Below are 27,252 nucleotides of genomic sequence, written 5' to 3' on the forward strand. Positions count from 1 at the left end.
TATTCCTCTCTCATCGCAGTGCCATTGAAACTGTGGTTTGCAGCCCATTTGCTGCCTCTATCAGGTACTTTTGCACAAACGAGTCATGGCACTCAAAAAAATTACAGAGTTGGTAACAAGTGGAGTGGAGAGTGAGACTTCTGAATTGATTAAATATTTGATGGGGGGGTGACATTATGAGCGCCCTCACTCCCACCTTCCCGCTACTCAATTCCCTCTGAAGAATTATTTTAAAACACATATCCATTTCATGTAGCCCATGCTGCCATGCCCAGCACTGACCAGAAACATTTATCTTGTGAGATGACAAAGCCCGAGCAATTACAGGTAAAACTTTAAGCTGCAAAGGAGTTGCTGTTTCAAGGAGCAATCACAGAAGAGGGGAATATTAAGTTTAACCCAAATGAAATATTTTCCTGACCAGTTCGCTTGTTTACCACATGGATAGAAACAAACATAATAAGGCAAATCACGTCAACCAAGAATTGTAAACTTTCTATGCTGGATTAGGAAGGCAGAAAGTGTTTACTCCCTCTGGGTTGCATGAGGAAACTATCAAAGGCCTTCAATACATCCAATAGAGTGTGAGCGTGTGTGTGTGTGTGTGTGTGTGTGTGTGAGAGAGAGAGAGAGAGAGAGAGAGAGCGAGAGAGAGAGAGAGGCAAAGAGAGTTGGCTTGGAATACTGCACTCCTCTTTGCCAGTCAGCTTCCGAGAGTGGACTAAGAAGAAACTGTAGAAGTACAGAAATTTGGGTTGCGGCTGTGGGTGTACAGGGAGAGACCTGTGCCACTCTCTCCCAAATCTTTGGAAGAAGCACTTTGCTCTGGGGGGACTCCGGAGCATCCCTGAAGGCTGCTCTAGTCTGACTCGACTCGTGCTAAATATTTACTGTTTGGAAAGTCCCGCAATGGTTATTGATTTCTTGTAGACCTACTGGGTCTTTTTAACAGAAAACAAAGGTGCTATTTTCCCTCTCGAGGCCTCTTACAGGAATAGAACGTTGTGCCTAGAACTGATGCGTGTCATCTACTGTAAAATCATTGTCCTTTGACCATAGTGTCACAATAATTTTAGTCTGCTTCATCGAAAAGTTGTTCTCCTTCATTTCAGCAGGGTGCGGTGCCCAGAGTGATAGGACTGTGTGGTTTTCCATTTAGACTGTGCGGCTTTGGGCATCACTCAGATTCCTCTCCCAGCTCTCGGATGACAAGCAACAGCAGAGCCGCCAGGAGTGAACTGAGGGATTGCAAGGGGTACTTGAAGCAGCGTGTGTAGCACAGTTGGACTTCCACAAATATTTGCTGAATGAATAAATAATGGTTTAACTTTAAATAGTGCAAATTGTGCACTGCACTTCTCCCTGGGTCACTTGTTAAACCAGGGGTGACTCTGAGCCCAGAGACACTGGCAATGTCTGAATACATTTTTTTGTCGTCACAACTGGGTTGGAGTTGCTGCTGGCATCTAGTGGGTGGGGGCCAAGGATGCTGCTGAACATCCCATAATACACAGAACAGCCTGTACAACAAAGACTTGTCTCACTTAAAATATTAATAGTGCTGACACTGAGAAAGAATTATCTCAGTTAACTCTCAGTTAATTCTTTAGTTCACACGTGGACGTGAACTAGAGGGGGGAATGAGAAACATTGATGTTTCTCACTCTAAAAGTAAATAAAATCATATATATTAGCAACAATGCACAGATTTGGTAGTCTGATTAAGCTTTTTTCCCCCTAAACCCTTCCTAAACAACAAGATCACAACATAATAGAATCACTTAAATAAATAGCTCTTTCCAAGTGGAAACAGTCATCTGCTTACTGTGAAAGAGATGTAAAAGCTTTAAAACACACACGACCAGCAGAGCTATCTATGGCCTTGCTGGGTGCCACAGTGCAGACCGGCCAGGGCGCGTGGAGTCTACACATCACAGACCTGGGACTTGGCGGAGATGCTGGCTACCATCCACCCCATGCTGTGGGCTCACCTGACAAGAGCACCTTTCTGGGACAGTCTTCCCTTTCCCTTCTAAATTGGTTTCTATTTTACTTGTCTGTGCATATGGCTTGAACTGTGCTCTTATACTCACCATCATTTCCATTAACTAATGTTTACTGAGGAACTATTATGTGCCAGGCACTGGGTATATGGTACTGAGCCAAATAGATTTGTTTGAATCTAAGTTACTGTCTGAATGTCTTAGGGAGTCAGGTTATTTACATTGTCTTCTCCTAAAATGAGGAAGATTATATATACTCGGCCATAAGAAAAGGAAATCCACTGATTTGTGACTACGTGGATGGACCTTGAAGGCACGGCATTAAGTGAAATAAGTCAGATTGAGAAAGACAAACATTGTGTGATTTTTGCTTATATGTAGGATCTTTAAAAGAAGCCAAACGCATAAAAACAGAGAGTAGAATGGGGGTTGGCAGGAGCTCAGGGTGGGGAAAATGGGGAGGTTGAAGGATGCAGACTTCCAGCTATGAGATGAGTAAATGCAACTTCTGGCCCAGATGGAGGCATAGGCAGACACACTGCGCCTCTTCACACAACCAAAATGAAAGACAACAAATATTTAGAAACAAACAAGCACCCAGGACTGACAGAAAATTAAACTGTATGGAAGTCCAACAACCATTCATCCAGACCTGTAAGAGGGGTGGAGTCGGCAGCTGGCAGACAGGGGTCTCAGAAGGAAAAAGCAGTGGATGGTAGCCCCAGGCATGCAGACAGCAGTTGGCAGACCCCAGGTTGGCAGATCCCAGGTGCACAGGCTGCGACTGCCGGACCCTGGGTGCGGAGTGGCAACAAACAGACCCATTGAGGCTCACAAGGTGGCTAGCTAACTGCAGTCATACATTCAAATGCAGATAAACCAGGCGAAAACAGGCAACAAGACAGACCATTGCAAACCAGGGCCCCAGCGCCAGGAAATAGAGCCTAAAATCACCGATTGAAAACACTTGTGGGGGTTGAGGTGCCGGGAGAGACTCTCAGGCTCACAGTACAGTTCATTAAAGAGACCCACAGGGTCCTAGAATGCACACAAGCCCACCCACCTGGGAACCAGCACCCAAAGGGCCCAATTTGCTTGTGGGAAGCAGCAGAAGGGACTGAAATCCAAGAGAGAGCAGAGCAAGCACCATTGTTCCCTCTCTGACCCGCACCCACATAAGCATCACAACCCAGCAACTGAGTTGCCCCATCCTGGTGAACACCTAAGGCTCCGCCCCTTACTACCTAACAGGCACAACCAGACCCTCCCGCAAAAAAATGGCTCAAATGAAAGAACAGATCAAAGGCCCAGAGCCAATACATCTAAATGACCAAGAGATAGCCAGCCTATCAGATGCACAGTTCAAAATACTGGTGGTCAGGATGCTCACAGAATTGGTTGATTTTGGTTGCAAATTACATGAAAAAATGAAGGCTACACTAAGTGAAATATAAAGGAAGATGTACAGAAAATGAATAGTGATGGGAAGGAAACTGGGACTCAAATCAATGGAGTGGACCAGAAGGAAGAAAGAAACAACCAAACAGAAAAGAGTGAAAAAACAAGAATTAAAAAAAATGAGGAGAGGCTTAGGAACCTCCAGAACATCTTTAAACGTTCCAACATCCGAATTATAGGGGTACCACAAGGGGAAGAGGAACAGCCAGGAGTGTAAAACTTATTTGAACAAATAATAAAGGAGAATTTCCCCAGTCTGGCAAAGGAAATAGACTTCCAGGAAATCCAGGAAGCTCAGAGAGTCCCAAAGAAGTTGGACCCAAGGGGGAACACACCAAGGCACATCATAATTACATTAGCCAAGACTAAAATGAAGGCGAGAATTCTAGAAGCAGCAAGAGATAAGGGGACAGTCACCTACAAAGGAGTGCCCATCAGACTGCCAGCTGATTTCTCAAAAGAGACCTTACAGGCAAGAAGGGGCTGGAAAGAAGTATTCCAAGTCATGAAATCCAAAGACCTACATCCAAGATTGCTCTACCCAGCAAAGCTTTCATTTAGAATGGAAGGACAGATAAAGTGCTTCTCAGATAAGATCAAGTTCAAGGAGTTCATCACCACCAAGCCCTTATAAGAAATGTTAACGGGACTTATCTAAGAAAAAGAAGATAAAAAACGTGTACAGTAAAATGATAGCACACTCACAATTATTAACAACCATACCTAAAACAAAAACAAACAGCTAGAATAGGAACAGAACCACAGAAATGGAGATCACATGGAGGGTTAGCAACAGGGGCGTGGGAGGAGGAGAGAGGGGGAAAAGGTACAGAGAATAAGTAGCACAGACAGTAGGTAGAAAATAGACAAGGGGAGGGTAAAAACAGTATGGGAAATGTAGAAGCTAAAGAGCTTATGACACATGGACATGAACTAAAGGGGGGGATGTGGGTGGGAGGGTGTGCAGGGTGGAGGGGAATGAAGGGGGGAATGGGACAACTATAATAGCATAATCAATAAAATATATTTTTTAAAAAGATGAGCAAATGCCAGGGATCTTGTTTACAGCATGGTGATTACAGTTAACAATACTGTATTATATTCTTGAAAGTTGTTAAAAAGTAGACCTTAAAAGTTATTGCCACACTCATACAAAAAGTATAATATCTGAGGGGAAGGAGGTGTTAGCTGCCCTTAGTATAGTACTCACATTGCAATATACAAGTCATCACATCATTCCTTTTGAACTTATATATGTTATATGTCAATAATATTTCAGTGAAGCTGAAAAAATGTCTATCTGATAAGAAAGATGAACAATTGATCTTTCTTTTAAAAGAAATAAAATTTCAGTAAACATCGCTGTTTAAAAGAAATAAAACTTCTTTAAAAAATTAAGAAACATTTTGAAATGAAATATTTTAAAATTAAATCTAAAAATGGTAAAAACAGAAAATATTAAGAAAATTGAAAAACCATTAAAAAATAAGCTTCACACTGAGCACTTGGGAAGTGCAGTGTACCTGCATCCATGGGTTTGTTACCTGGAGAAACGTCCGGGCCCAAAGCCGCGACCTGACTTTCAGAACTGCACTCTCTCCTCCGTCTAGTCGTCCCACCACACAGGAGATCTGTAAGCACTCGATATTTGTACAGTTCTGCAAGAAACAACAGTGATTTCGGTAAATCAGCATTTTTAAATTGTGGCACAGAATCAACATTGAAGTCAATTTATTTATATTTTATTTTCTCAGAAATCATCACCTAATCCATGTTATTAATGTAACTGAACAACAAATTCATTAAAACAACTAAGCTAAAGCACAACCTTGTAGCAAAGACATCTCACCTTCAGCAGCAATGTAGAGATAAAATGGAACGTAAGTCCGACATAAAATTTAAGTTCTTTTCTAAGGAGAAATACTATCTTCTTGCATCAGGAATGGAATTGTGCTGCTGGTTCACTTTCTCAGAACTCAGGAGGACGTTTCTGACAGACATTCGTAGAGCCTGACCCTGGACTAAGCCAAGTCCTAGCATGGCTGTCTAGGAAGGTCCCTGGGTCTACATGACCTCAAAGACCCGAAGTTATTAACCCACTGACCAGTATTTGTTCTGCAACATTCATATTTCTGTCTAAATTGTTTCCTGGTTATAAAAACTAGTTTTTAACCTACTCTCTAGGGTTGTCCAACTTATAATGGATAACCTTTAATATATAAAATGCATGTTCCTGCAAAGTGTTCACTATGATGACACTCTACCTATCAAATTGTATTTTCTGATCAGGTCCCGTTATGGAAATAAATGGATGCCTCACATCCATTTTCCATGTTCCCACGGATAGGACGGTCCTTCTTGAATTATGCTCACTGACTGAATTTATCAGGTGGGCTACACTTTACTTTTTAGGTTTCAGCCCTGGGCACTGGCTTGGAGATGCTCAGTAAACATCGCTGTCACATTAATGAAATCGATAAAATACAGAGTAGCCTGAGGAACATATCACTATGAAAACCTTTTTTCAAGACCCTCAGAATTCTTTCAAAACCAAGCAATAAGTAATGCGTTATCTGATAAACTTCAACAAGGTTAGCTGTCTTCATGATGTTTCCAAACACAAGTGGCTGGGCCGCTCTGGTTCTACCAGAGCTGGGCACTGAGGTGCTGGGGCCTTGTGTCTCCGGCAGGTGTGGGGGTCCTCAAAATCTGCAGTCCATGCCACCTGTGAGGACCCTCACATGAGCCTCTGCTCCGTTATTGACATGCTGTGTACAGCCAATGCCACCTTCTGAAGGCAAAGCAAGTGGGGAGTCAGAAGGAGGTAATTCTCATAAACTCCCTGAAAGTGGTGATCCCAGTTAGCCAGCTCTGGCGAAGGCTTTCGGAGGTGTCACTTAGAGTGAATCTTGAAAGAAAAGAAAGGGTTACTGGAAGCACAGGGTGACAGGGAAATGATTCTCTCCTACAAGGTCCGTGTGTGTTCAGGAAAGAGGAGAAAAGGGTGGGGTGGGGGAGATGGCAATGAGATAGGAAAGGATGAAAGTCCAGGTGGTAAAGAATCTTCCTACTTGCACTAAGGACTTTGGATGTTATTCAGAAGGTACTGGGGCACCTGTGAAGCTTTTTAAGCAAGGGCCGTGAGCATGTTTGTAGTTTAGGGATGGGTGGTATGTGAGGAGTGGGAGGCGAGGACCACGGTAAGTGCTTGTTACAGGAGTCGAGTGAGAAATGATGAGGCCCCGAACTGACGCAGTGGGAATGGAAAGCGGAAGATGCATTCTAGAGAAGTTGTGGAAGTAGAGTAGATACGTGGCGACTAATCAAAGACTTCGATGAAGGACAGGGAGGAAGGAGAGCGCTGTCTGGGCTTGAGGCACTGGGAGGAGGGGTGCTGGCATCCCTGAGCCTGGGAATTCCAGAGAAGGAGCACATTTTGGAGGTGTGGACGTGTGCAGACTGGCATGTCTACCAGACATCCAGATGAGCATCACAGTGAGCCCTGCGAGTCTTCAAAGCAGTACAACGGTAGGAGTCACCTAAGGGTGACTAGTGACTGAAGTTACAACCAGGCAGGAAATTCCCATGAGAGTGCAGAGCCAGTGGTAGAGAAGTGACGGGGCTGAGGATGGAATCCTGAGGCCTGGGAGCATTTACGGATGGGCAGGAGAGAGGTCCAGGAAGAATTCAAAGGGGCAAGTCGAAAGGCAGGAGGAGAAACGGTAGAGAATGTTTTGGGGGAAGTGAGGGGAGGTGATGGTTTCAGGAACCTGGTCAAGAGTACCAAATGCCGAACAGGATTAAGACAAAGTTTCTGTAAACTGAGTAGTAGATGGAAGAGAGGGGGGAGATGGGGGTAATAGCTCCAAAAAGCAGCAGGGGCCCAAGATGAGAAAGGCACGGACATTCTCAAGTGGAAGAGAAATTCTATCTCAGGGTTACAGGTCCAGATTTTTCCTATGCAAATGGGAAATTAGGATCCCAAACAGGATTTTGGCATTTTGCACTTTCAAATTCCTAATCAGAAATGTGATTCAGTAAGTTGTTTTTAACTAAACAAAAACTGTAGGAGGTCTTATTTAGCTTTTGATTTCAGAATAAACTTTGCATAATCACTTTCTACCCAGAATTATTTTGACTCGAGGACATGGGGAGGCGTATGATTTGCAATTTTTGAACCAATAAGAGAGAAAGGCAAGAAAACATGATTTAACAGAATCAGACGTGGAAATCAAGGCTTGCCTTGTCTTCATCTGCAAGTAATAAGTTTCTGAGGTATTCAGAGGTTAGAAATCATCTTGCATTGAAAGTGTTTAATGAGAAAGAATACAAGGGAAAAATCTGATCCCATAACACAAGAGCACATAATTTTCAACAGAATATTACTTATTGATCTCCACTGCCATTATACACTCATGAGACATGTGCTGAAGTGGACACTGAAAAACATAGTTTTGATTTTCCAAATTGTTGTTGCCAGAGGTGTGGACATTGGCTCTCCAGAGGGCTGTCCTCTTGGTACTAGAATCCTACAGATGTCAATCATTTTCTTTAAAAAAATTTTTTTTAAATGTAATGGGGTATAACCAATATAACATGTTTCAGCTGTACGACGTAATGATTTGGTATTTGTTTATATTGCAAAATAATCACCACAATAAGTGTAGTTAACACCTGTTAATAATTACACAATTGCACATAATGACACAAATTTTTCTTGTGATGAGAACTTTTAGGATTTTCTTGCTCAACAACTGTCAGCTATACCGTGCAATATCATTAGCCTCAGTCAGTGTGCTGTACGCACATCCCCGGGCTTAAATCATTGTTTTCCATTCTACTCCTTCTGGAAGTTTTTTAGAAATGATACTATGCAGAATTTTATGAATTTATTCTAAACTCAATAGCATATCTAATGCCTTTTACATTTTTCAAAATATTATAATGTCATAAAAATTTACAGGAACTCAAATCATATAATCTGCCAACTGTCACAGTAATTTTTTTCTGCTATGTAATTTCAGGTTCTTCTATGCCAATAAACATTCCTCTCTTGACTTAAGTTTAACTGATTAAGCTAGACTTGCTCACTAGACTTTTTTGTCCATTTCCACGTTTGGAACTTTTTATAGTGTCAGAGCATATTCAATACATAAATTTTTTTAAAAATCCATTCTAGCTCCTTTAAACGTACAGTTCAGTAGCATTAACATTCTCAGTGGAACAAGTGGGAGAACTGAATAAAAATCCTGATTCAGAAATGCTGTCCCTAGTTTTACAAAGTGCTGACTAAGCTCAGGCTAGACCTACTGCAGACCCCACTAGTAAGGCTCTGTAGTTTTTTGGATTTTGCTTTTAGCCTGGACACACCATTCCTGGCTCTTCCAGTGGAGCGCAGGGTGCTGAGATTCAGGGACAGTGGAACACTCCCTCCAGGGACCCTCTGAAAGGCAGCAGCGCTTCTCCAGGCTCAGTTCAAACCTCACCCGTGCAGTGTCCAGGGACAGGCTAACAACTGAATCTTCATGTTCTTGAAATATGTGAATAGTCACGTTCTATGTTTTCACCGTTACTTCTCCACTGGGCCCTCCATGGCAGGTTTAGAAAGGTGAAAAAGTTACATTGCAAACACTCTTTTACAAGAGCCACTTTCATTTCTCACAACACGTACTGCCAAAAAACGTTAGGCCTATCTGAGCACTGGAGGAGAATGAAAAGCAATACTTGAAGTTAGAAGAAGGGCGGAAGTAGAAGAGGGTAAAGCGGGGACAAATAGTGACCGAAGGAGACTTGACTTGGGGTGGTGAGCACACAGTACAATATACAGATGATGTGTTGTCAAATTGTACACCTGAAACCTATATAATTTTATTAACCACTGTCACTCCAATAGGTGTAATAAAAAAATAACTTGAGGTTAAACCCATCTATAGTGGGGAGTTCTGTCCCATCTGGCCTTTCCCTTGGGTTCTGGGCACGCTGAGACAACTCACCAGGACTTTTGCTGGGCTCTGTCTGGGGAGCTCCGGCACAGGCACGTCTCTCTTCCTGACAAGATGAGGGATGGTCGAGTTTCGTAAAAAGGCACTCAGCTCAGGGGCTTCCTCTCTAGGGGCAGCAGGCTGTAAACAGTAAGGAAGAGACATCACAGACAACCACATTTACACTCGTTACCTAGCCTTGAACTCTAGGCAATTTTTTTTCATGGCTAGAAATGATGCGCATCAGAGTTCAGACATGTTCTGATTTACCAGCAGCATTTCCAACAGCAAAATGAACCCCCTGCAGAAGGAACAACCTTTCCATTCCCCAGTTACAGGAACTCGTGAGCCTGAAAATGTACCTGGAAAGCTTGTCTTGTGAAGAAAATATGTTAAGCAGAAATAACTTCCCCATAAGGACAGAAAACATGGAGTGACTTCTCAGGCACAAGTCATTATTCTCTCCTTACTTTCCTCTTCTCATGTATCTGAGTGGTTAAACTGAGTAGGTTAAACTGGGTGGTTAAACTGAGCAGGTTTCTATGCGGAGAGATGCGTCTTGAGGCAACAGAAAAGCGAGGTACCAACTACGAGGGCTCCACACTCCTGTAAGTGGGAGACGTGCTTCCTCGGGAGAGAACTACGTTCTAATGATGACCACTTTCCCCAATCATGCCACATAAACATTATGTCGTAACAGAGTCTGTTTTGAGCCCCAGGTTGGTTTTGCAAGTGTTTTAGAATTAGTGGTTTTATCTCAGGCTCCAGGCTGGGTCATCCAACAGCTGAATACATGTTTTGAGAGTTCCAATAAATCATACATAATATCCCATTAATATTCCTTATTGTTGACTAATTGAATACAGAACCCCAATTTTCTGCTCCCCTCCCCCCAAGATGAATATGTTTTTTATATTTTATTTATTTATTTTTAGAGGGGAAGGGAAGGAGAGAAGGAGAGAAATATCAATGTATGGTTGCCTCTCGTGAGTCCCCTGCTGGGAACTGGCCTGCAACCCAGGCATGTGCCCTGACTGGGAATCGAACCGTGATTGTGTGGTTCACAGGCCCTCACTCAATCCACTGAGCTACACCAGCCAGGGCTCCGAATATTTCTTTTTTAAAATATAGCTTTCTTTGGAATCACAGGAGCAAAACAGTACACTCGTCTATGGAATGAGAAGAGATAGTCTCACATCCCTGAAGTAAGGATGCACCACAAAAGATGAAACGATAGTGCTCAACGTGTCCTAAGAACCTGGAAAAAATTTACTAGGCAACTAGAAAGACAGTTCAGAAATCTTAGTATGTCACGTACAACCTTCCAGTTGCCGGCCCCGCCTGCCCTGAAGCCTTGTTTCTCACCAAGTGCCCCTTGCATCCTGCCCTGGGTGCGCAGAACTGCCCTCCACTCCTGACCTGCACCAGACTGGTACCCTCAGCCCCTATCTGAGGTTGCAGAGGATCAGCACCTATCAAGATGTATGGTCATGGCCTGCTGACTGGTCTGAGTTGTTCAATGAGAGAATGAAAAATGAGAAGCATAGTGTCACAAGTAACATTGCAGGAAATATCAGAGAACGGAGAAGAAAAAGACCCAGAGAGGAAAAGTAAAGATGGGGAACATGAGATGGAGGAGACAATCCAGGAAAGTGTGAATCTATGGAAGGTAGCAAAAAGAAAGTCTCAAAAAGAAGGGTGTGACTATAAAAATGTCAAACCCAGCCCTGGCTGGTGTAGCTCAGTGGTTTGAGCATGGGCCTGCGAATCACACGATCGCGGTTCGATTCCCAGTCAGGGCACATGCCTGGGTTGCAGGCCAGTTCTCAGCAGGGGACTTATGAGAGGCAACCATACATTGATATTTCTCTCCTTCTCTCCTTCCCTTCCTCTCTAAAGATAAACAAATAAAATCTTTTAAAAATGTACTAAAAAAAATAAATAATCCCTTTCCTTTAAAAAAAATGTCAAACCCAGCTAAGGGATAAAAAAAGTTAGGACTAAATGTATTCATTGAATTTGTCACTTGGGAAATTACTGACACATCCTCCTGCAATTACACTTTGTAGCCCCTGTGTATCAGAAGAAAAGGAAACAGCTAACTCAGAAAGCTATCTCCGCCCCCACGTTCCCTGCAGCACTCATTATTCACAACAGCCAAGACATGCAAATGCCCTAAGGGCCCACCGTTGGATGGCTGGATAAAGAAGTACACTCACATACACTCAAGGGATATCCTTCAGCCAAGAAAAGAAGGAAATCTTACCATTTGCAACAACATGGATAGACCTTGAGAACATTACACTAAGGCAGAAAAAGAGAAATACCTTGTGGTCTCATTTATTTGTGGAGTCTCAAAAAAGAAAAAAAATAAACCCCAAACTGAGCTACAAGAAAACATCAAAACAAAACAAATAAAACATGGATGTTCTTAACAGTTACTTATAATGGAGACAAAAGATAGCAAAGCAAAATACTATGGGCATATATAGGTTATTAGTTAAATAAATCATGACATTTATACAGAAGACTACAGTTTTTTTAAAAATGATGTACAACTACATATAATTTAGAAAGATATAAGATATTAGTAAGGGAAAAAGGCAGGTTACAAAATAGCATATATAATAAGATGGTATGTTTTAATAAAATATGAATGTATACTTACCTTGTATATCTAGAAACTGAAAAATAATCTGAAAGAATAGTTATCTTAGTATTACCAGTGGTAGAGATTTGATGATATTAAGGAAGTTTTGCTAATTTCTTTTCAGGTATGATAATTGTATTATGGATTTTTTAAGGAGTGCCCTTCATTTTGGCAATATGCAGTGAAATGGAGAAATAAATTAATGCATAAATAAGTGGGAAATGCAATAATAAGTGGGTGGTAACATTAACAGAAATTTAAATTTTTCTCCTTTGTACTGTTACATGCTGTCTGACATTCTTCTGATGGGCATTTAGTATATTTTAAGTATGAAAACAAAAACATTTATAGTTGTAATAGAAGAGAAATAAGAAATTAGGAATAGTAAGTATAACTTGGCTAAAAATGGAAGGGAGCGGCAAACTCCACTCTTGGCAGCGGATGCAAACCAAGTGACTTGCTCACTGTTTGTTTTGAAGATAGAGGACATTTAAGTAAGCTTATGGGGTCCAAGGACAGAGCTAGTAGAGAGGAAGACGTTGAGGAAACAAGCAGGATACTTTAGGCAGCAGAGTTAAATTTAGAAGTGAAGGAAAAATTCTTCTTCCCCTGACAGTGTTGTAAAAAGTCGAGGATGAGGGATAATGTTTAGGTGTCTGCAGTGGGGTGGGGGAGGGGTGGGGAAATGGACCATTCGAAGATTCTCTTGCTCTAAGGTCACCTGATGATAGTAATTCTGGAGAGGCTGGACAGGAGGAGGGCAGTGAAGGTTTGGAGAAGCCAACAGAGAGAATGGGAAGGGAGAGGGTCAGCATGGCAGGAGGACTTCTCCGAAGCTGACGGCCCAGTGGGCACTTCCTCCCATCAATCTGCAATGGTGCCCTCAGGCTAAGGGGTAGAGGAGCCGAAATATGGGCCTACACACAATGGAGATTTTTGGAAAGTGGAAGAGCAGGAAGGTAAAGGAAGGGAGTTTGTAAGAGTGCTTCAACAGACTCATCACGGATTCCAGACCGTTTTGGGAGTGGGTGGGTTAACTGACTTGGAAAGAGTTTTCATCTAAAGGAAGTGAGAAAATTATAAAAATGGGAGATTGAATTGGAGGCTTGGATGTTGGATTAAATATTTGAGATTTAGAAGTGAGGGAAGGCTCAGCCCCACGGTCCCTGGAACACTCCCGAAAACAATAGTGCCTGGCCGGGTGAGGCGTGCAGGGCATGCGTGGCTCAGGGCTATGCAGTGAGGGAGGGTCTGAGAGAAAAGCCTTCACATTGTAAGATTAAAATGTGAGCTTGGGTAGAATTGTAAAAATACAGATTGCATCCCCTATTTGCTACCGTACACTGTGTATGTCTGTGAGAAGAGGTGCTGGAAGGAACTAGGCAGTGTTTCTTTATTCCCAAGTTACAGCCCATTATGATTATCATTACTAGTGGTAGTAATAGTGAAGTAACAGTCCAGAGAGAAGAAAACTCTTCAACATCTCATGTGGTTTCACTGGATGTAGCAGCCTGGGCACACAGACGTCCTGTTGAGGTGGGCCCAGTGTACTGCCATTTACAAGCATTCATAAGTGGCCTTTCAGTAAAACATGGGACTTCCTCTGAGCTATGGAATGAATATATCACACAGCAGAGGTCAGTAAAACACATTTCTTTCTCTCGGTAACATTATTTTACGGGTGGAAGAATGCCACTTGTAAACACCATAGTCAGAGACTCTTCAAACAGCTTGCAAACCAATTTTCTCAAATGGGATTCCAGAAATTATTTCAAAATACAAAAGAAAAAAAATCCAAAACAAAAAACAAGGAAGAGGTTATCCAAGAAATGTAAACAACAGTTGAAGCCTATTCTCCAGATGAACTTTCGGGGCCTGTTTACAATCCTGTCAAGAGCTGTGGCGAGAAGCTGGTGGTAACCACTAAAAGCATTGTCTTCAAAACAAGTATGAAAATTGCCCCTTTCTGCAATTAGGAAACAACTGTTAGTAAATAAGGTTCTTTCTCCAGCTGCTACTTAGATTTTGACCCCAACAGGAGTTTCCTATGTTCCTCACTCTTCACTAAACTCCTCCCTCCAGTACAGGTTTACGTTCCAGTACAGGTTTACGTTTATGGAGTGAAGGAATAATGAATGTGTCACTACAATGTTGCAACACAGTTGGAAAATGGCTTTTGAAGAAAAGCGTTTGATGAAATGAGATTAAGGGCTCTGTGAGCCCAAAGAAGCGCAAGGCAGACTATCTTGTTCTTGCTTGTAACTTGTTTGGGGATTTCAGGTATTCCTAGTAAGAAAGAAACGGTGGACATGGCTCCTTATAAAAAAGAAGTAGAAACAAGCCCAGGGGGTCAGCCCTCTGTGCACTTTTCTTTGAGACATAAATGTTAAGAATTTGTTGGGAAGAAAGAAACCCACATTTTTTTAAACATCCTGAAAAGTTCATGCAAAGCATAACTAAAAGAATCGATTCATTCCATTGGTGATTTTGAAGCTTTTCTTAGTTGTTGGACATGTGTTTTACATTTTTCAAAACACAGGAGACCCGGAAAGCCATCTTGCAGAGTAGACAGGGCACAGAGAAGCTGACCCTGGAGAGAACATTGTCTTTGGTGGCTAAAAATTGTACCTGTCGGTACTGGTAAAAAAAAAAAAAAAAAAAAGGAAACTGAGTTAACAGTGCGTGAGAAAGAGAGGCCTGAGCAAGCTGGGTGCTGTCATTCTAGGAAGTACCCAGTGGCCCTGCATTCTGAATTCATAAGAAGCAGTAAGTAAATGGAGGCAGTTTTGAAGGAAGAAAATGCTCTTAAGGGTCAGACAAAACTATGCAAATCGGCCAGGCCAAGCCACTGTCTGTGGGCTCACTGATTTAACAAATGAAAACCTCTTTGAAGGGCTGTGATCTCTGACAAACAGTGTCTGTGTTTCGGCTTCCCATGTGTGCAGCGTTCGGTTGTAATTTGCACTTCCTGTGGGGTGGTCTCGTTCAAGAGACACTCTCAGCCAGGACCGCCTGCTTTCCGTGGCTCCCAAGACAGGTCTGTGGCTTTCTGTCTCGTGGCGCTTGTCCTAGTCCAGTCTCCGTCAGGTCGTTTCTAGCTCAGGATTCTTCCTTCTTGAATGTAAGCCCAGAATGTTGGGTTGTGGTCTTAGTGCAGGTTGAGTTTGAGCATCTCATCTGTCTTCCTCCCCAGTTTTACATTCCACAGCCCTCTCTCCTAGCATCTCACACTTGGCCGTGCACTATGAAATCTTGCCAATTTAGAAACTCCTTATTCTTTATGCAACTTTGGTTCCTTAACAGTGTTTACTTTTTCAACTTCATCTTATCTAGAAATCATAGCCTGTTTGAAGGACTCTCCAAACCTCAGGATAGACTCAGCCAAAATAAGAAAATTGGTAGTTTGAAATCATTATTTTACTGCTTTAAGAATCATTGAGAAGTACTTTACACAGCTCTAAAATTTTATTCCAAGATGGATCTGGAATGAATTAGAGTTAATGGGTTGGTCTGAATGCCGCAGACAGTTGAAAGTCTCAAAATGCGTTAGATGGTAGAATGTGGAGAAAGTGTCACATTATAGTCCTCTGCCTCTGACCTGGACTGTAAACTCGATGAAGTAAAGCCATTGTGGGAGGAACGAATAACCAGACAGGAACCTGCTCACTGGGGACAGATGTGAAAATGCGAGTGAATGTGCCCACCGCACTGGCACACCCTCACACTCGCTTGGACTGGGCAGCCCACTCAGCCTTTCCTGAACCCCCCCATCTCCCCACACTTCCACCGACCCTCATCCTCTGATACGTGGACAGTGTGGACAAAGCAGGCGGAGTGACTCTCCACAAAGCCTGATAGAAGACAAATACTATTTGAGTCTGACTCACCGACTTCTAGTGGCACCTGAATGTCTCCTTGCTGACCACACCCCCCAACCCTAATTCAGTTGCTGATGCTCTGTGTTTGGGCAATGAGGCAGGTGTAAGTGGGGGAGATCTTTGCCCACCGTCTCCTAAAACAGCCACATGTGACAGAATGATTGTGGTGGTGACTTTCAAAGGCAGGCACCTTTGAAAGCATTAGCCCTCCTTGCCTTGTGGGCCATAGGGCGATTTGCTGGGATAACCGAACTGCACCAGTTGCTGTTGTGAAAACTGAACCCCATTCAGGCCTTTCTTGACTTGGAGGTTTATGTGAGCAGAGTCACATTTGGAATACAGATTCAATCTACAGATGGATTGTATTCCAGGGTTCAAGCTAGATGTTTGGCACTCCGCATGCATTTCTCTTTAGAAATGATGTTGTAAATGTCGGTCCAGTTCTCAGGCCAGCCCACAGACAAATCGACTTTATGTACAATATGGCTTTGGAGCATAAAACTATGTACAATAAAGCCAGGGCAGTTGCTATATGAGAGATTAAAAAAGAAAGGAAACAAATCATTGTGTAAAGTACACTATATTAAATGCTGGTCCACTTAATTACAGGAAGACGTTGTGGAGATTCTGCAGAGGTCATCTGGGAAATTTCAAATGTTTTAGAGTTGGTGGCACTGGTTCTTCAGATCGGGTGGCCTAGAAAACGTTTCTGAGGAAATTTGATGGTTTCTTTTTCATAAACAAATTTCCTTAAGAATGTGAGCGTAGGAAAGAAGCATGAAGAAGGCAGCTACTTTTTAGGGATCAGTGGGCAAACACAGGAATATGCACAGGAGGGAGAAGTTACTAAAAAACATATGTGACCCTGAGAGAAAGGGGTTCTGATGAATGGAAATTAACTGAATGGTTGAAGAGGAAGACGTAGTTGGGGACTCCAAACATGAGGGGGTGGTAGAGATTGGGGTGGCAGGGCCCCCTTTGACACATCCGTAAAGTGGGGAGCTCTGGTGGCTAGCGCAGTGGGGACCGGAGTGTGCTGAGAAAAGATTCACAGAAAATATACTGCTCACAGAGACACTGACCTTATCACTCAACTGATAAAGAAACTGTAGAACCAAAGGGTAACAAATTTTATCTTCGCCCACTCAGTGGGTAAGATTTAATATTGGGAATTAATTCTTGCCTACAAAAATGTATTTCTGCCTTCTTGTTCCTTTTACTAAACCTACCCTCACTGTACTTCTTTAAAAAACAAGTTAAAAAATACCTTTAGATAGTTAGAAATAAAACCATCTATACTCTAATTTTAAAAAATCAATTAAGCTTTGATGTAGGAATCTGATATTGATATTAAACTTTAAAATTTCCCAGACCTATTTTTGAAGATAAGATATAATAATTTGCTCCTTACTAATTTCCAATTCATGTTAAAGGCAGAGAATAGACTTTGGTTTTGAGTTATCTCAGAAGAAATAAATTGCCAAGTATATTAATAGCAACTTCACCAAGATATTATTTAATACCTTAAGAGGAAGGTAGTCATCGAGTACTCTCAATTGTTTATAGTTACTGATATAAAATATACTGTTTATCATTTTAAAAAAATTCTCTCTCTTTTCCTTCCTTCCTCCTTCCCTCCCTCCCTCTCTTCCTTCATTCCTTCCCCTCACCTGAGGATATGCTCATTGATTTAAGGGACAAAAAAAATGGAGGGGGGCAGGGAGAGAGTCATCAGTGTGAGAGAGAGTCAACAATCTTTCACCTCCCTGTGCACCCCAACCAGGAGTCAAACCCGCAGGCTGGGTATGTGCCCTGAGCGGAATCCTTCACTTATCAGGCGACTGCCAAGCAGCTAAGCCCCACTGGCCAGGGCTAAAATATATTTATTTTCTATTGATAAAAGCTCTTTTGGTCTCTGGTTCATGTTTAGTGAATAGGTAAAAGTATTCTGAGAACCCAAAAGCAATAACATTTCAAGTGCTCAATGAATTCAGAATTCCAAGAATTCATGAATTGTAATAGTTAGTTATTTTAGGGAGCTATTGCTTTACATTGTAATAAAATCATATTCACTTTCTACAGATTGAGAAATTTATAAATGAAACATAATTCAGTGGCTTTTTAAAAATTACTAACCTTGGACAGATTTTAAATCAAAGTCTACGTGGCAAAGTCTATGTCGGGGAGCAGGGATACAGGTGCCTAGTTACCCTTCCACTCAGTGTGCGTGAGTCTGTCGAAATTTAAGTCAAGTTATCTGTCTATTTGTACTGTTCCAGTCACTGTAAATGATTGTTAATTGCATTAAAAAAATAACAACCGACATGGTGCACATTAAACAAGTTACAGAATATATACAAACGTATATAAATAGTGTCAGATACAAACTAAACATTGCACTCAGAGAGTTGGAGACCTCCTGTGTAATCACGTGCTCTAAGACTCTCTGCCTGAAACACAGGATACGTGAACTGCAGAGCAAAGATCCGTGCATGTCTTAGTTACTTGGCTGTTCTGCATTAACATTTGGAGATGTTATTTTATAATATAAGTGATTGTCTATGAAGATGCTGAGATGTCAATGAAAAGCAAAGAGAGAGGAAATGGAAGAATTCCCCTGGGAGGAAGTATTTTAAGTAATCCTGGGGAATACAAGTGGGCTTCTTTATTATTTCCCCAGAAAGCAGGAGGCTTGATGCCCCATAAATCTTTCAGTACTGAAGCCCCTTTTAGTCTTCCTCTCTTTGAATAGAAGGCATGTTGGGCTCAGAAATGGAGCCTTTCATAACAGGCAATGTTCCGGTGCCCCTGGGTGAACACAGAGGGAGACCTGCGTCCTGGGAGGCTGAGTGAGCATCTTGTGAAGCCTGCCCCCTGCACCACTTCTGATGGACACGCTGTGTCCCTCCAGCCACTGGAGCATATTCACTCCTCAATGAAGCTCTCTTGTGAGGACAACATGTGATTCACAAGTGCCCCGCACCCCGCCCCATTCAAATGTGACATTTTCAAGGGTTCATGCTAATTAATTTCTTTCCTTCCAGAAGGACTCTAAAGCCAGACTTGGATGTTACTCTAGATGGAATCAGCCCCAGGGAAGCTGGAGCTCCCGGTTGGCTAAAGCGTGACCAGCAAACTAGGCAGGTGCTTACAGAGAGACAGAGTCCCGGGCCCCACCAGGTCCCCTGCATTCTAGACTCCCAGTGACGCAGATTCGCTTAAGAGTTTGAAGGGCGCGGCTCTCAGCTTCTTTATAAGTTTCACGAAAAAACAGGGTCCTGAAAATTCCAGTCTGGGGGTTCTCAGGACACAGAGATGGCCTTTGGCAAATTATTGCATTTCACCACTCACGACTGGCAACAGCTGGAAAAGTCATTTTGGCAAAGATCCTCGTGTCTTTTGGCAATATACCAAAAATACTTTAAAAATAGCATTTTGTACAAATTCTCCAAAACATGACATGTCTATTTATGATTTGAGTTTGGTTGTGCTGCTAGTCAAATGATACACAAAAAGTATTTATTGAAATAGGCTAAATAAATAACAGGCCACCATGAACAATAACACTGGGAGATTTAAGTTTTCTAGGGGAGAAATTTTAAGGTAGGTCTGGCATTTTAACTCTAAAACGAAAAGACGAGGTCCGATCAACTACCATGGACATAACTTATAATTACTTTGTTTTCCTTCACAAGCCACAGTTTTTGTTTTCTCTTTACCATAAAAATTAAACAAAGCTGCAGGTTAGACAAAGCTCCTACCTTTATATCTTGTGGGTTGATATCTGGTTTTGTCTGACATCGTAGAGGTCCCAGAGTTTGAATATGAAAAATATAAAGAAGAAATTCGTCCCGGGCAGAGAATGGCCAGCCCACCTCCAGAAGGGTGTCACTGATGGTACTTGGTCCGATATTGTGCAGCTACAACAAGCAAGGAACACTTCATGTTACAACCCAACACAGGCAGGGAGGTGCGCCCAGACTCCACAGACTGTGCCCATTTTGGAGAGCATGATTTTTTGCTTTAAATCATCTGGACCAGGACTGTGCAAAATAGAACATAGAGTCTCTATGAGCGAGAAGAGCTCTGAAAGCAAGCTGTGCTGATGCTTCCAGAAGCCCCTCCAATCTGTGAGGCTCTAGGGCAGATTTCTTCTGCGAAGATCACATTAACCATGTCTGAGAGTTGTGATGCTTCCTTCACATTTGTATTAATTTAATTGCAGTGCAAGAAATGCAATTTGAATGATACGCTTTCAAAACCTAAGTTATTTTTTCTTCACGGTGAAATCACCTTTTTCCTGACTACTGACTTGTCGATTGCAACCATATGCGATGCACTCTCTTTCACCCTCTGGAAGCACGGCTATCCATCAAATGCCAAAGACCCAGGCTCACCACAGTTCACTTCAAGTGCGCATTTCAAAGCCGAGCTCCTTCTATTTTAATCAGTGAAACTCAAGGAAAGAAAGGCCACATCTCATAAAGAGATGAACATTTTAAATGCTAGAATCCTGTACTCACAGGACTCAAAACGGCTGATGAAAAACACTAGGTATATTAAAACTTATTTTAATTAAAAAAGTCAAAGGTAGCAGGGATTTTTTTTACCCTGGTTCTGAAAATTATCATGGTCAATAAAATAATTTATAATTGGTTTTCCCTATTAGGTGGTCAATTTAATTCACATCATCAAATCAACGTGGCATCCATTGATAGCAATGTAATTCGAGATATGTAAGAAGCATTTGATGATTGCTTTTGGCACTACTGATTATTACCCTAAAATCTTACGACCCATTTATGCTAAGATTAGAAGCAGGGCTTCGCTGAGAATGATTGAATTTCAATGTGTTTTTGAACTTTAAAGTTTCACCATTCTTAAGCAGAAACTAGTGCACAGAAGGTTTAATAAATTATTTGTCAGCTTTTTTTCCCCCAGTGAAGTTCTTAATCCAAGTAGCCTTGGAGACTGTGTTCCCCTGTTGCTATCAAGAGAGCTTAAGGCATAGCTTTGACCCAGCTCGGGACAGGGCTTCTGATTCTGCGGTGCAGGTGGGGCGGATGGCACAGGGATTTGAGTTGACACTGCACTGGAGTTGATGCATCTTTCCCATGCATGTAAACAGCTCATCAGTTTCAAACTGGCTTTATTGTTAGCTGTAGGCAATATAGTCTGAGATGAGAGTCATAGTCAGACTTATGAGGGTAGTGGCCTTGGTTACCTAAGGGAAGGGACAGAAGGCATTAATCAAGAAGGAACCTCGAACGGAAAATGGCTTGCAATATCGTTTTTACCAAAATTCCATTTCTAGGCCCTTGAAAATAAGCAGGAATAACTACTCTCCACTGAAAGCATTAACTTTATTTTAAAGAATAAAAAAGGACAATGAATAAACTAATCATTTACTGTATCTTGGTTTCTAACTGTAAAAAAATTTACATGTTTCAGATGTTGTATCAACGAAGCTCTTCTGTACTCAGTACTCAGTATTTAACACCTGAAATGGGAAAAGATCACCAGGGTTTACTCATGAGCCACTGGCTTGCTTCTGGAACATATTTTACTAATCAACAAACTATTTAAAATCCCAGGCTAAGTTATTCAAGTCTAATTTGGCTAATTTGAACACACAGTACAGTCCACCATTCACCCATCATATAATCTACATATACATTTTTATATAGTAGTAAATAATCCACCAAATTTTCCTCTTGTAACTTCTTGTTGGTGACCTTGAGTTTAAAAGGTGGGTGGGTTTTAAGGATATCGGAAAATACAAGAGTAAGTAAAAGTCTAGGGAGCTAGTCATTTTTATGCTTAGGTTGTGCAGACGTTGAAAACAGAGGACATGAATAACATTGAAAAAAGAAGAACAGGAATAAAGTGAAATGTTTCTTGCTATATAACAGCTCTCACACTAAAAAGCAAGTGGCTGTATAGTTGTCACTTAACAGGACATCCCACTGCCACCCGCTGTAATGTGACAGGGCATGTTTAAGTAGAGTATGATGCTCAGATACTTGGTGTCTTTTCTTTTCTTTTCTTTTAAAGATTTTATTGATTTTTTAGCAGGCGGGGAAAGGAAGGAGAAAGGGGAGAGGAACATCAGTGTGCAGAGAGATGCTCCCACAACCCAGGCACGTGCCCTGCCTGGGAATCCAACTGAAGACTGATTTGCAGGGCGGTGCTCAACCCATTGAGCCATACCAGCCAGGTCCTCAGTGTCTTTTATTCAAAAAAATTTTTAATCCTCTCCCAAGGATATGTTTATTGATTTGAGAGAGGAAGAAGAGGGGGAGGGAGAAAGGGAGAGAGAGTGAGAGAGAGAGAGATCATATGAGGGAGAAACATCAGTTGTCTGGTACACACCCCAACAAGGATCAGACCCACCACATTTTGGTGTACAGGGTGAGGCTCCAATGAACTGATCCACCTGGCCAGGGTTGCATTGGTATCTTTTAAAAAGCCACGAAGCGTTTATTAGTGAAGAGCGTAAGAATAAACCCCTAACAGGACTTCAACAGAGACAACAGCTACCTCATAAATATGTTCCACCAACGGTCCAACTCCCTCCTCTCTGCGGGGCTCCTCTTCTGGTTCCCAGTTGTGAATGGGCAGAACAATCTGCGGAGGGTGGGAGACTCTGAAACATGCAATGTTACATTAACTGCTGATGACGGGAGAAGAATGTTCCACTAGCGTACAGTACAATGGCAGCAGGAAGAAGTGGCTCTCGATTTCCTTGAATAGATATTCTTTATGAGGAAAACAATATTGAAAAGCGATGTTCAGCGAAATAACTACGGCGACAGGGAGGGGTCTGAAACACCCATTGTAGGGCCCTCACGGTATCCAGCTCAGAGGCTGGCTATACCATCTCTTGGCCGCTAGGAGCAGGGCGGAGGGCATTCTTGCATTGAGATGCATTATTTAGTATATACATATATACTAATATATATTTACATATATTAGATCCTGTGTGAGTGTGTGTGTGCATGTGTATGGGATATAGAATTCCTCCTTCAAGCCATATCAAGAAATAGGGCTCTTTTGTATGAATAAAAATCTAGAATTCTGTGTGGTATATTTAATGTCCAGTTGTGAAGAAATATAGTCTCCAGTTAAATACTTCATAGTAGAAAATGGCCACTTGTATATTCCTCTTTCTTAGATTTCTTTGGATTTCCATTAATTCAGCCATACGTCTGAACAAAACAAAACAAAGCCTGTTTGTGTTCTAGAGTTGTTTTGTAGATAACTGAAGGGAGTTAAATGGGGTAATCGTGTAAACAGGGTATTAACTTGACAGCTAGGTATCTTTACCTGCAACTCACACGTAGAGAATGAGCACTGGATGAATGAAATACAGTATATGGCATTATTCCATATTAAAAGCTGATTATAAACCAAGTGGTTATTTTTACACAATGTTAAAAAGGATAGTTCTCAAAAAGCCCACAATGCTTTTTAGTAATGAATTTTTAACAAAAATGCATCTTCTACTTTCAGCCAGAAGTAATGTTAACATCATCTTTGGCAATTAGACGTCTTAAATGCCTTTTTAAGAGTACCCAGTAATTCACACACTCTCCAGCAACTTCAAATGTTAGCTTTTTCCTTCTTCTGGTAATCTCTTTCTAAAGGAGAAAGTGAATTTTATTGGGTTAAATTCTGGCCCAAGGGCAAATAATTTAATGTCTGTGTGTTTCTATTTGCTCATCTGGAAAATTATGATAAAGTTTTTGGGTTGTACACCACAAATAATGGGAAAGCATCTCAAATGCTTTTTTTTTAAATTTTTTTTAAAATTTTATTTATTTATTTTTTAGAGGGGAAGGAGAGAGGGAGAGAAACATCAGTGTATGGTTGCCTTCTGTGCCTCCCATGCTGGTAGTTAGCCTGCAAGGAACCGGCCTGCAACCCAGGCATGTGCCCTGACTGGGAATCGAACCGCGATTGTCTGGTTCGCAGGCCCGCGCTCAATCCACTGAGCTACGCCAGCCAGGGTCAAATGCTTGTGTTNGTGTGTTTCTATTTGCTCATCTGGAAAATTATGATAAAGTTTTTGGGTTGTACACCACAAATAATTGGAAAGCATCTCAAATGCTTTTGTTCAAAATTAATTTGGCTGTATTGTCTTCTAGGGGTGAGTAGATGTAGCTTTTTAAAACTGAAAACCACAGAAATGTACTAAATTGTAAAGTCTTTTGCATTCACCCTTAATGTGCAACTATTAAATACAAACTACCACACACAGACTTGCTGGGTGGACACCTCAGCATTCACTCCCCTTAGAGTGGTTTGTTGTTATGCCACACACCATTTACCTACCTAATTTGGTTAAATCCTGTTTAGGTCAAACTTAGGGAAGTCCGTAAAGAGAATAGTATTAAACTTGACAGGTTTCTGCCACCAGAGGGAAGCCCAGAGGGCTTGGGCATTCATTCCCACAGGGTCTTAATGACCTCTCCATGCAAAGCCTCACTGTGCCTGTATATTCTTAGCTCGGCAACAACAGAGAGTTGATTCCATCATGCCTACATCCATTGTGAGGATCTAGGAAAGCTCTTTTCTTTTCTTTTTATTTGTATGATCATCAATCTTATAGGACTGGTAATAAATGTTCTAAGACTGTAGAATCATAAATTTAGATCTGGGTGGGGACTATGGAAATATTGTGTTTAAAACCCTCATTTTATTAAATGAAATAAAAACTGATGTCCAGAGAAGTAGGGGATTGGTTACAGATGAAGACCATTGCTCAGGTTTACTCATGTACCATCCACTATTTCCAATAGACAGAGCTCCACAGAGGTCACTGAGATGCAGTGGTTTTAGTAAACATATCTTAAAGAAACTTCCTGGCCCATTTCTGTAACAAAGGAAAATAAAAATCTATAAAGCTATCACAGGACATGGCAAAAATCATTCAAAAATACGACTTACAAAATTCATGTATCTAACCTCTAAAGACCTTTTCAAATTTGGGGAAACCATGGCAAAGAATGGCTCTCTAAAGATCCCAACTAAATAAGTGAAGCATTGGCCACTGTTTTTAACATTATTATTTTTTTAGAAGGAAGGGAGATGGAAGATCATCAGCTAATTAGCGTAGGATGAACACCCATTGCAATAATCTAACAGCCATTACTCAATAACCCTCATAGTCTAAGATGAGGATTCAGCATTACTCCACGAAGACCCGTGACTAATAAGATAAGGGGTATTCACTTCTAGCTCTGGACATTAGGAAGGGCTTTGGGGAAAAGCAATGAATCAGGTTTTTGATAAATTAAAGTCTACATGCTACCAGGAAGTTTAATCTGATGGTGTAGTAGAGTGGCATGAACCCTATTTTCATAACCCTGTTTTTAAGCCGGATTAGTCCAAAATAGCAAAGACCACCACTTATGGAATAATGTTGGCTCTACCTGCTGTAGACAGTATCTATGCAGATTATGGGGTTTCATGATTGTAGGCTTTCCTAATACAAACCTATTCAATTCTGATTATTTTATAAAATATAAAATTGTGTTATTCTTAGAGATCTCAATATATGTGGTTCTGGTTCTTGTAATCAAGTTTACTTCTTACATACTATGCTAAATTAATCCTTTGCACCAACAAATGACATGTAAACCTACTTAAAGACAGTGCTGACATTAGCTGGCTTTGAAACAAATGAAACAATTCTCAGTATTTTTCCCCATTCAAAGAAATAAATCCATTTGAGATTATTTTTTTTAATTACAAAAACAATGGTAAATTTTTTTAAAGAATGCTAAGCGATAGTGCATGATAGCACACTGGAATAAAGATCATTGACCAAAAAGAAAATTAGATTTTCTTAGAGACTAAACCTAGATGATTTTCAACACAGCAGCTATTTGTTAAGCATTAAACATTGGAACTAATGTTTTTGCTGAGTATTTGGAGGAAATAGTTTTATTCATAAAATGACTAAAAAGAACTTTAACACTATCTTAGAGAAAAAACTATGGTCCATTATTGAACATTAATCTAGCAATTAGAATAAATGCACCCACACAAGAAACCCAATTTTAATTTTCTGTTTTCATTATTGGCAAAATGAATAGCAAATTTCCCACTTTTTTACTTACAAACATTAGTGCAGTAAGTGATGACAGAAATGCATTTTAAAATATTAATCTCATAAAATGAATATGTGAGAATACAGTTACATTAATCCCTTAGCTGCCTCAGACTGAGTTATATCTTATGGAATAAAAGCAGTTCTCAAAGTGAAATTTACTTTTGAGTTAAAAAATTTCCATTCATTTTTGTTTAGCAAAACAAAGATAAGCTAAATTTGAAGGCAACAAAATTTACACTAGTGATTTTTTTAAAGGTAGTAAATAATAATGCTGTGTTTTCTCCTCTGATTTTTAAAATAGTGTTTGCCTTACCGAGAAAGGGATGGGGGAATGAAACGAGAAATGCACAAAAATAAAATAGATTAGCTACAAGTATCTCTAAATCAAACAGGTCATGTCCCGTGAGTCAACTCATAAGGTAAAGAGGAAATCACAAAGAAAATCAGAAAATATTTTGAAGTGAATTACAATGAAAACCCAGCATATCAACATTTTAGCATGCTACTAAAGCAGTTGTTAGAGGATAATTTACAGCACAAAATGCTTATCTAAGAAAATAAGACAGGTTTCCAATCAGTGATCTAATTTCTACATAAAGGAATGAGGGGGAAAAAGAGAAAGTCCAATCCAAAGTGAACAGAAGGAAGAAAATAATAACAACAAAAGCAGAAACCAATGAAGTAGAAAACAAAAACAAAAGCAACAAAATACTAAAAAGCCTTTTAAAAAAGGAAAAGCAATGAACAACAACAAAAAAACCTGATTCTTTGAAAAGATTACTAAACTGTGACCAGACTGATCAGCAGGGAGAAAAGGTAGAAGATACAAATGGCCAACAGTGGGAATGATGAGGGGACATCATTAGAAGTCCAACAGACATTAACAGGAAAATGAGAGGATATTATGAACAACTTCATACCAAAACATGTGACAACTTAGATAAAATAAACAAATTTCTTGAAAGGCAAACTATCAAAGCTCACTCAAGTAGAAACAGAGATTATGAATAGATTTATATCAAAGAATGAAATTTAACTGTTAAATACCCTTCCTACAAAAACAACAAAAAATCCCCCAAATTCTCCAGACTTAGATGACTTCACTGGTGAATTTTATCAAATATTTAAGAAAGAAATAATACCAATCCAATACAAAGTCTTTCAG

The 27,252-nt window shown here is 40.8% G+C and overlaps 1 protein-coding gene across 1 annotated transcript in view; it reads right to left on the reverse strand.

Moving 5' to 3' along the window:
* Window positions 1-27,252, reverse strand: part of ITGA8 (integrin subunit alpha 8) — a 172,097-nt gene that overhangs the window by 15,936 nt on the left and 128,909 nt on the right. Inside the window, exons 24-27 of the mRNA XM_037060759.1 lie at window positions 22,511-22,616; window positions 19,732-19,890; window positions 9,455-9,583; window positions 5,006-5,119 (exon numbers count right to left, since the gene is read on the reverse strand). Of these exons, the coding sequence (XP_036916654.1) occupies window positions 5,006-5,119; window positions 9,455-9,583; window positions 19,732-19,890; window positions 22,511-22,616 (508 nt within the window). The remainder of the gene's footprint in view (window positions 1-5,005; window positions 5,120-9,454; window positions 9,584-19,731; window positions 19,891-22,510; window positions 22,617-27,252) is intronic.

This window comes from Sturnira hondurensis, unplaced genomic scaffold (genome assembly GCF_014824575.4).
Source record: "Sturnira hondurensis isolate 20B ecotype Veracruz unplaced genomic scaffold, ASM1482457v3 Scaffold0012488, whole genome shotgun sequence".
NCBI lineage: Eukaryota > Metazoa > Chordata > Mammalia > Chiroptera > Phyllostomidae > Sturnira > Sturnira hondurensis.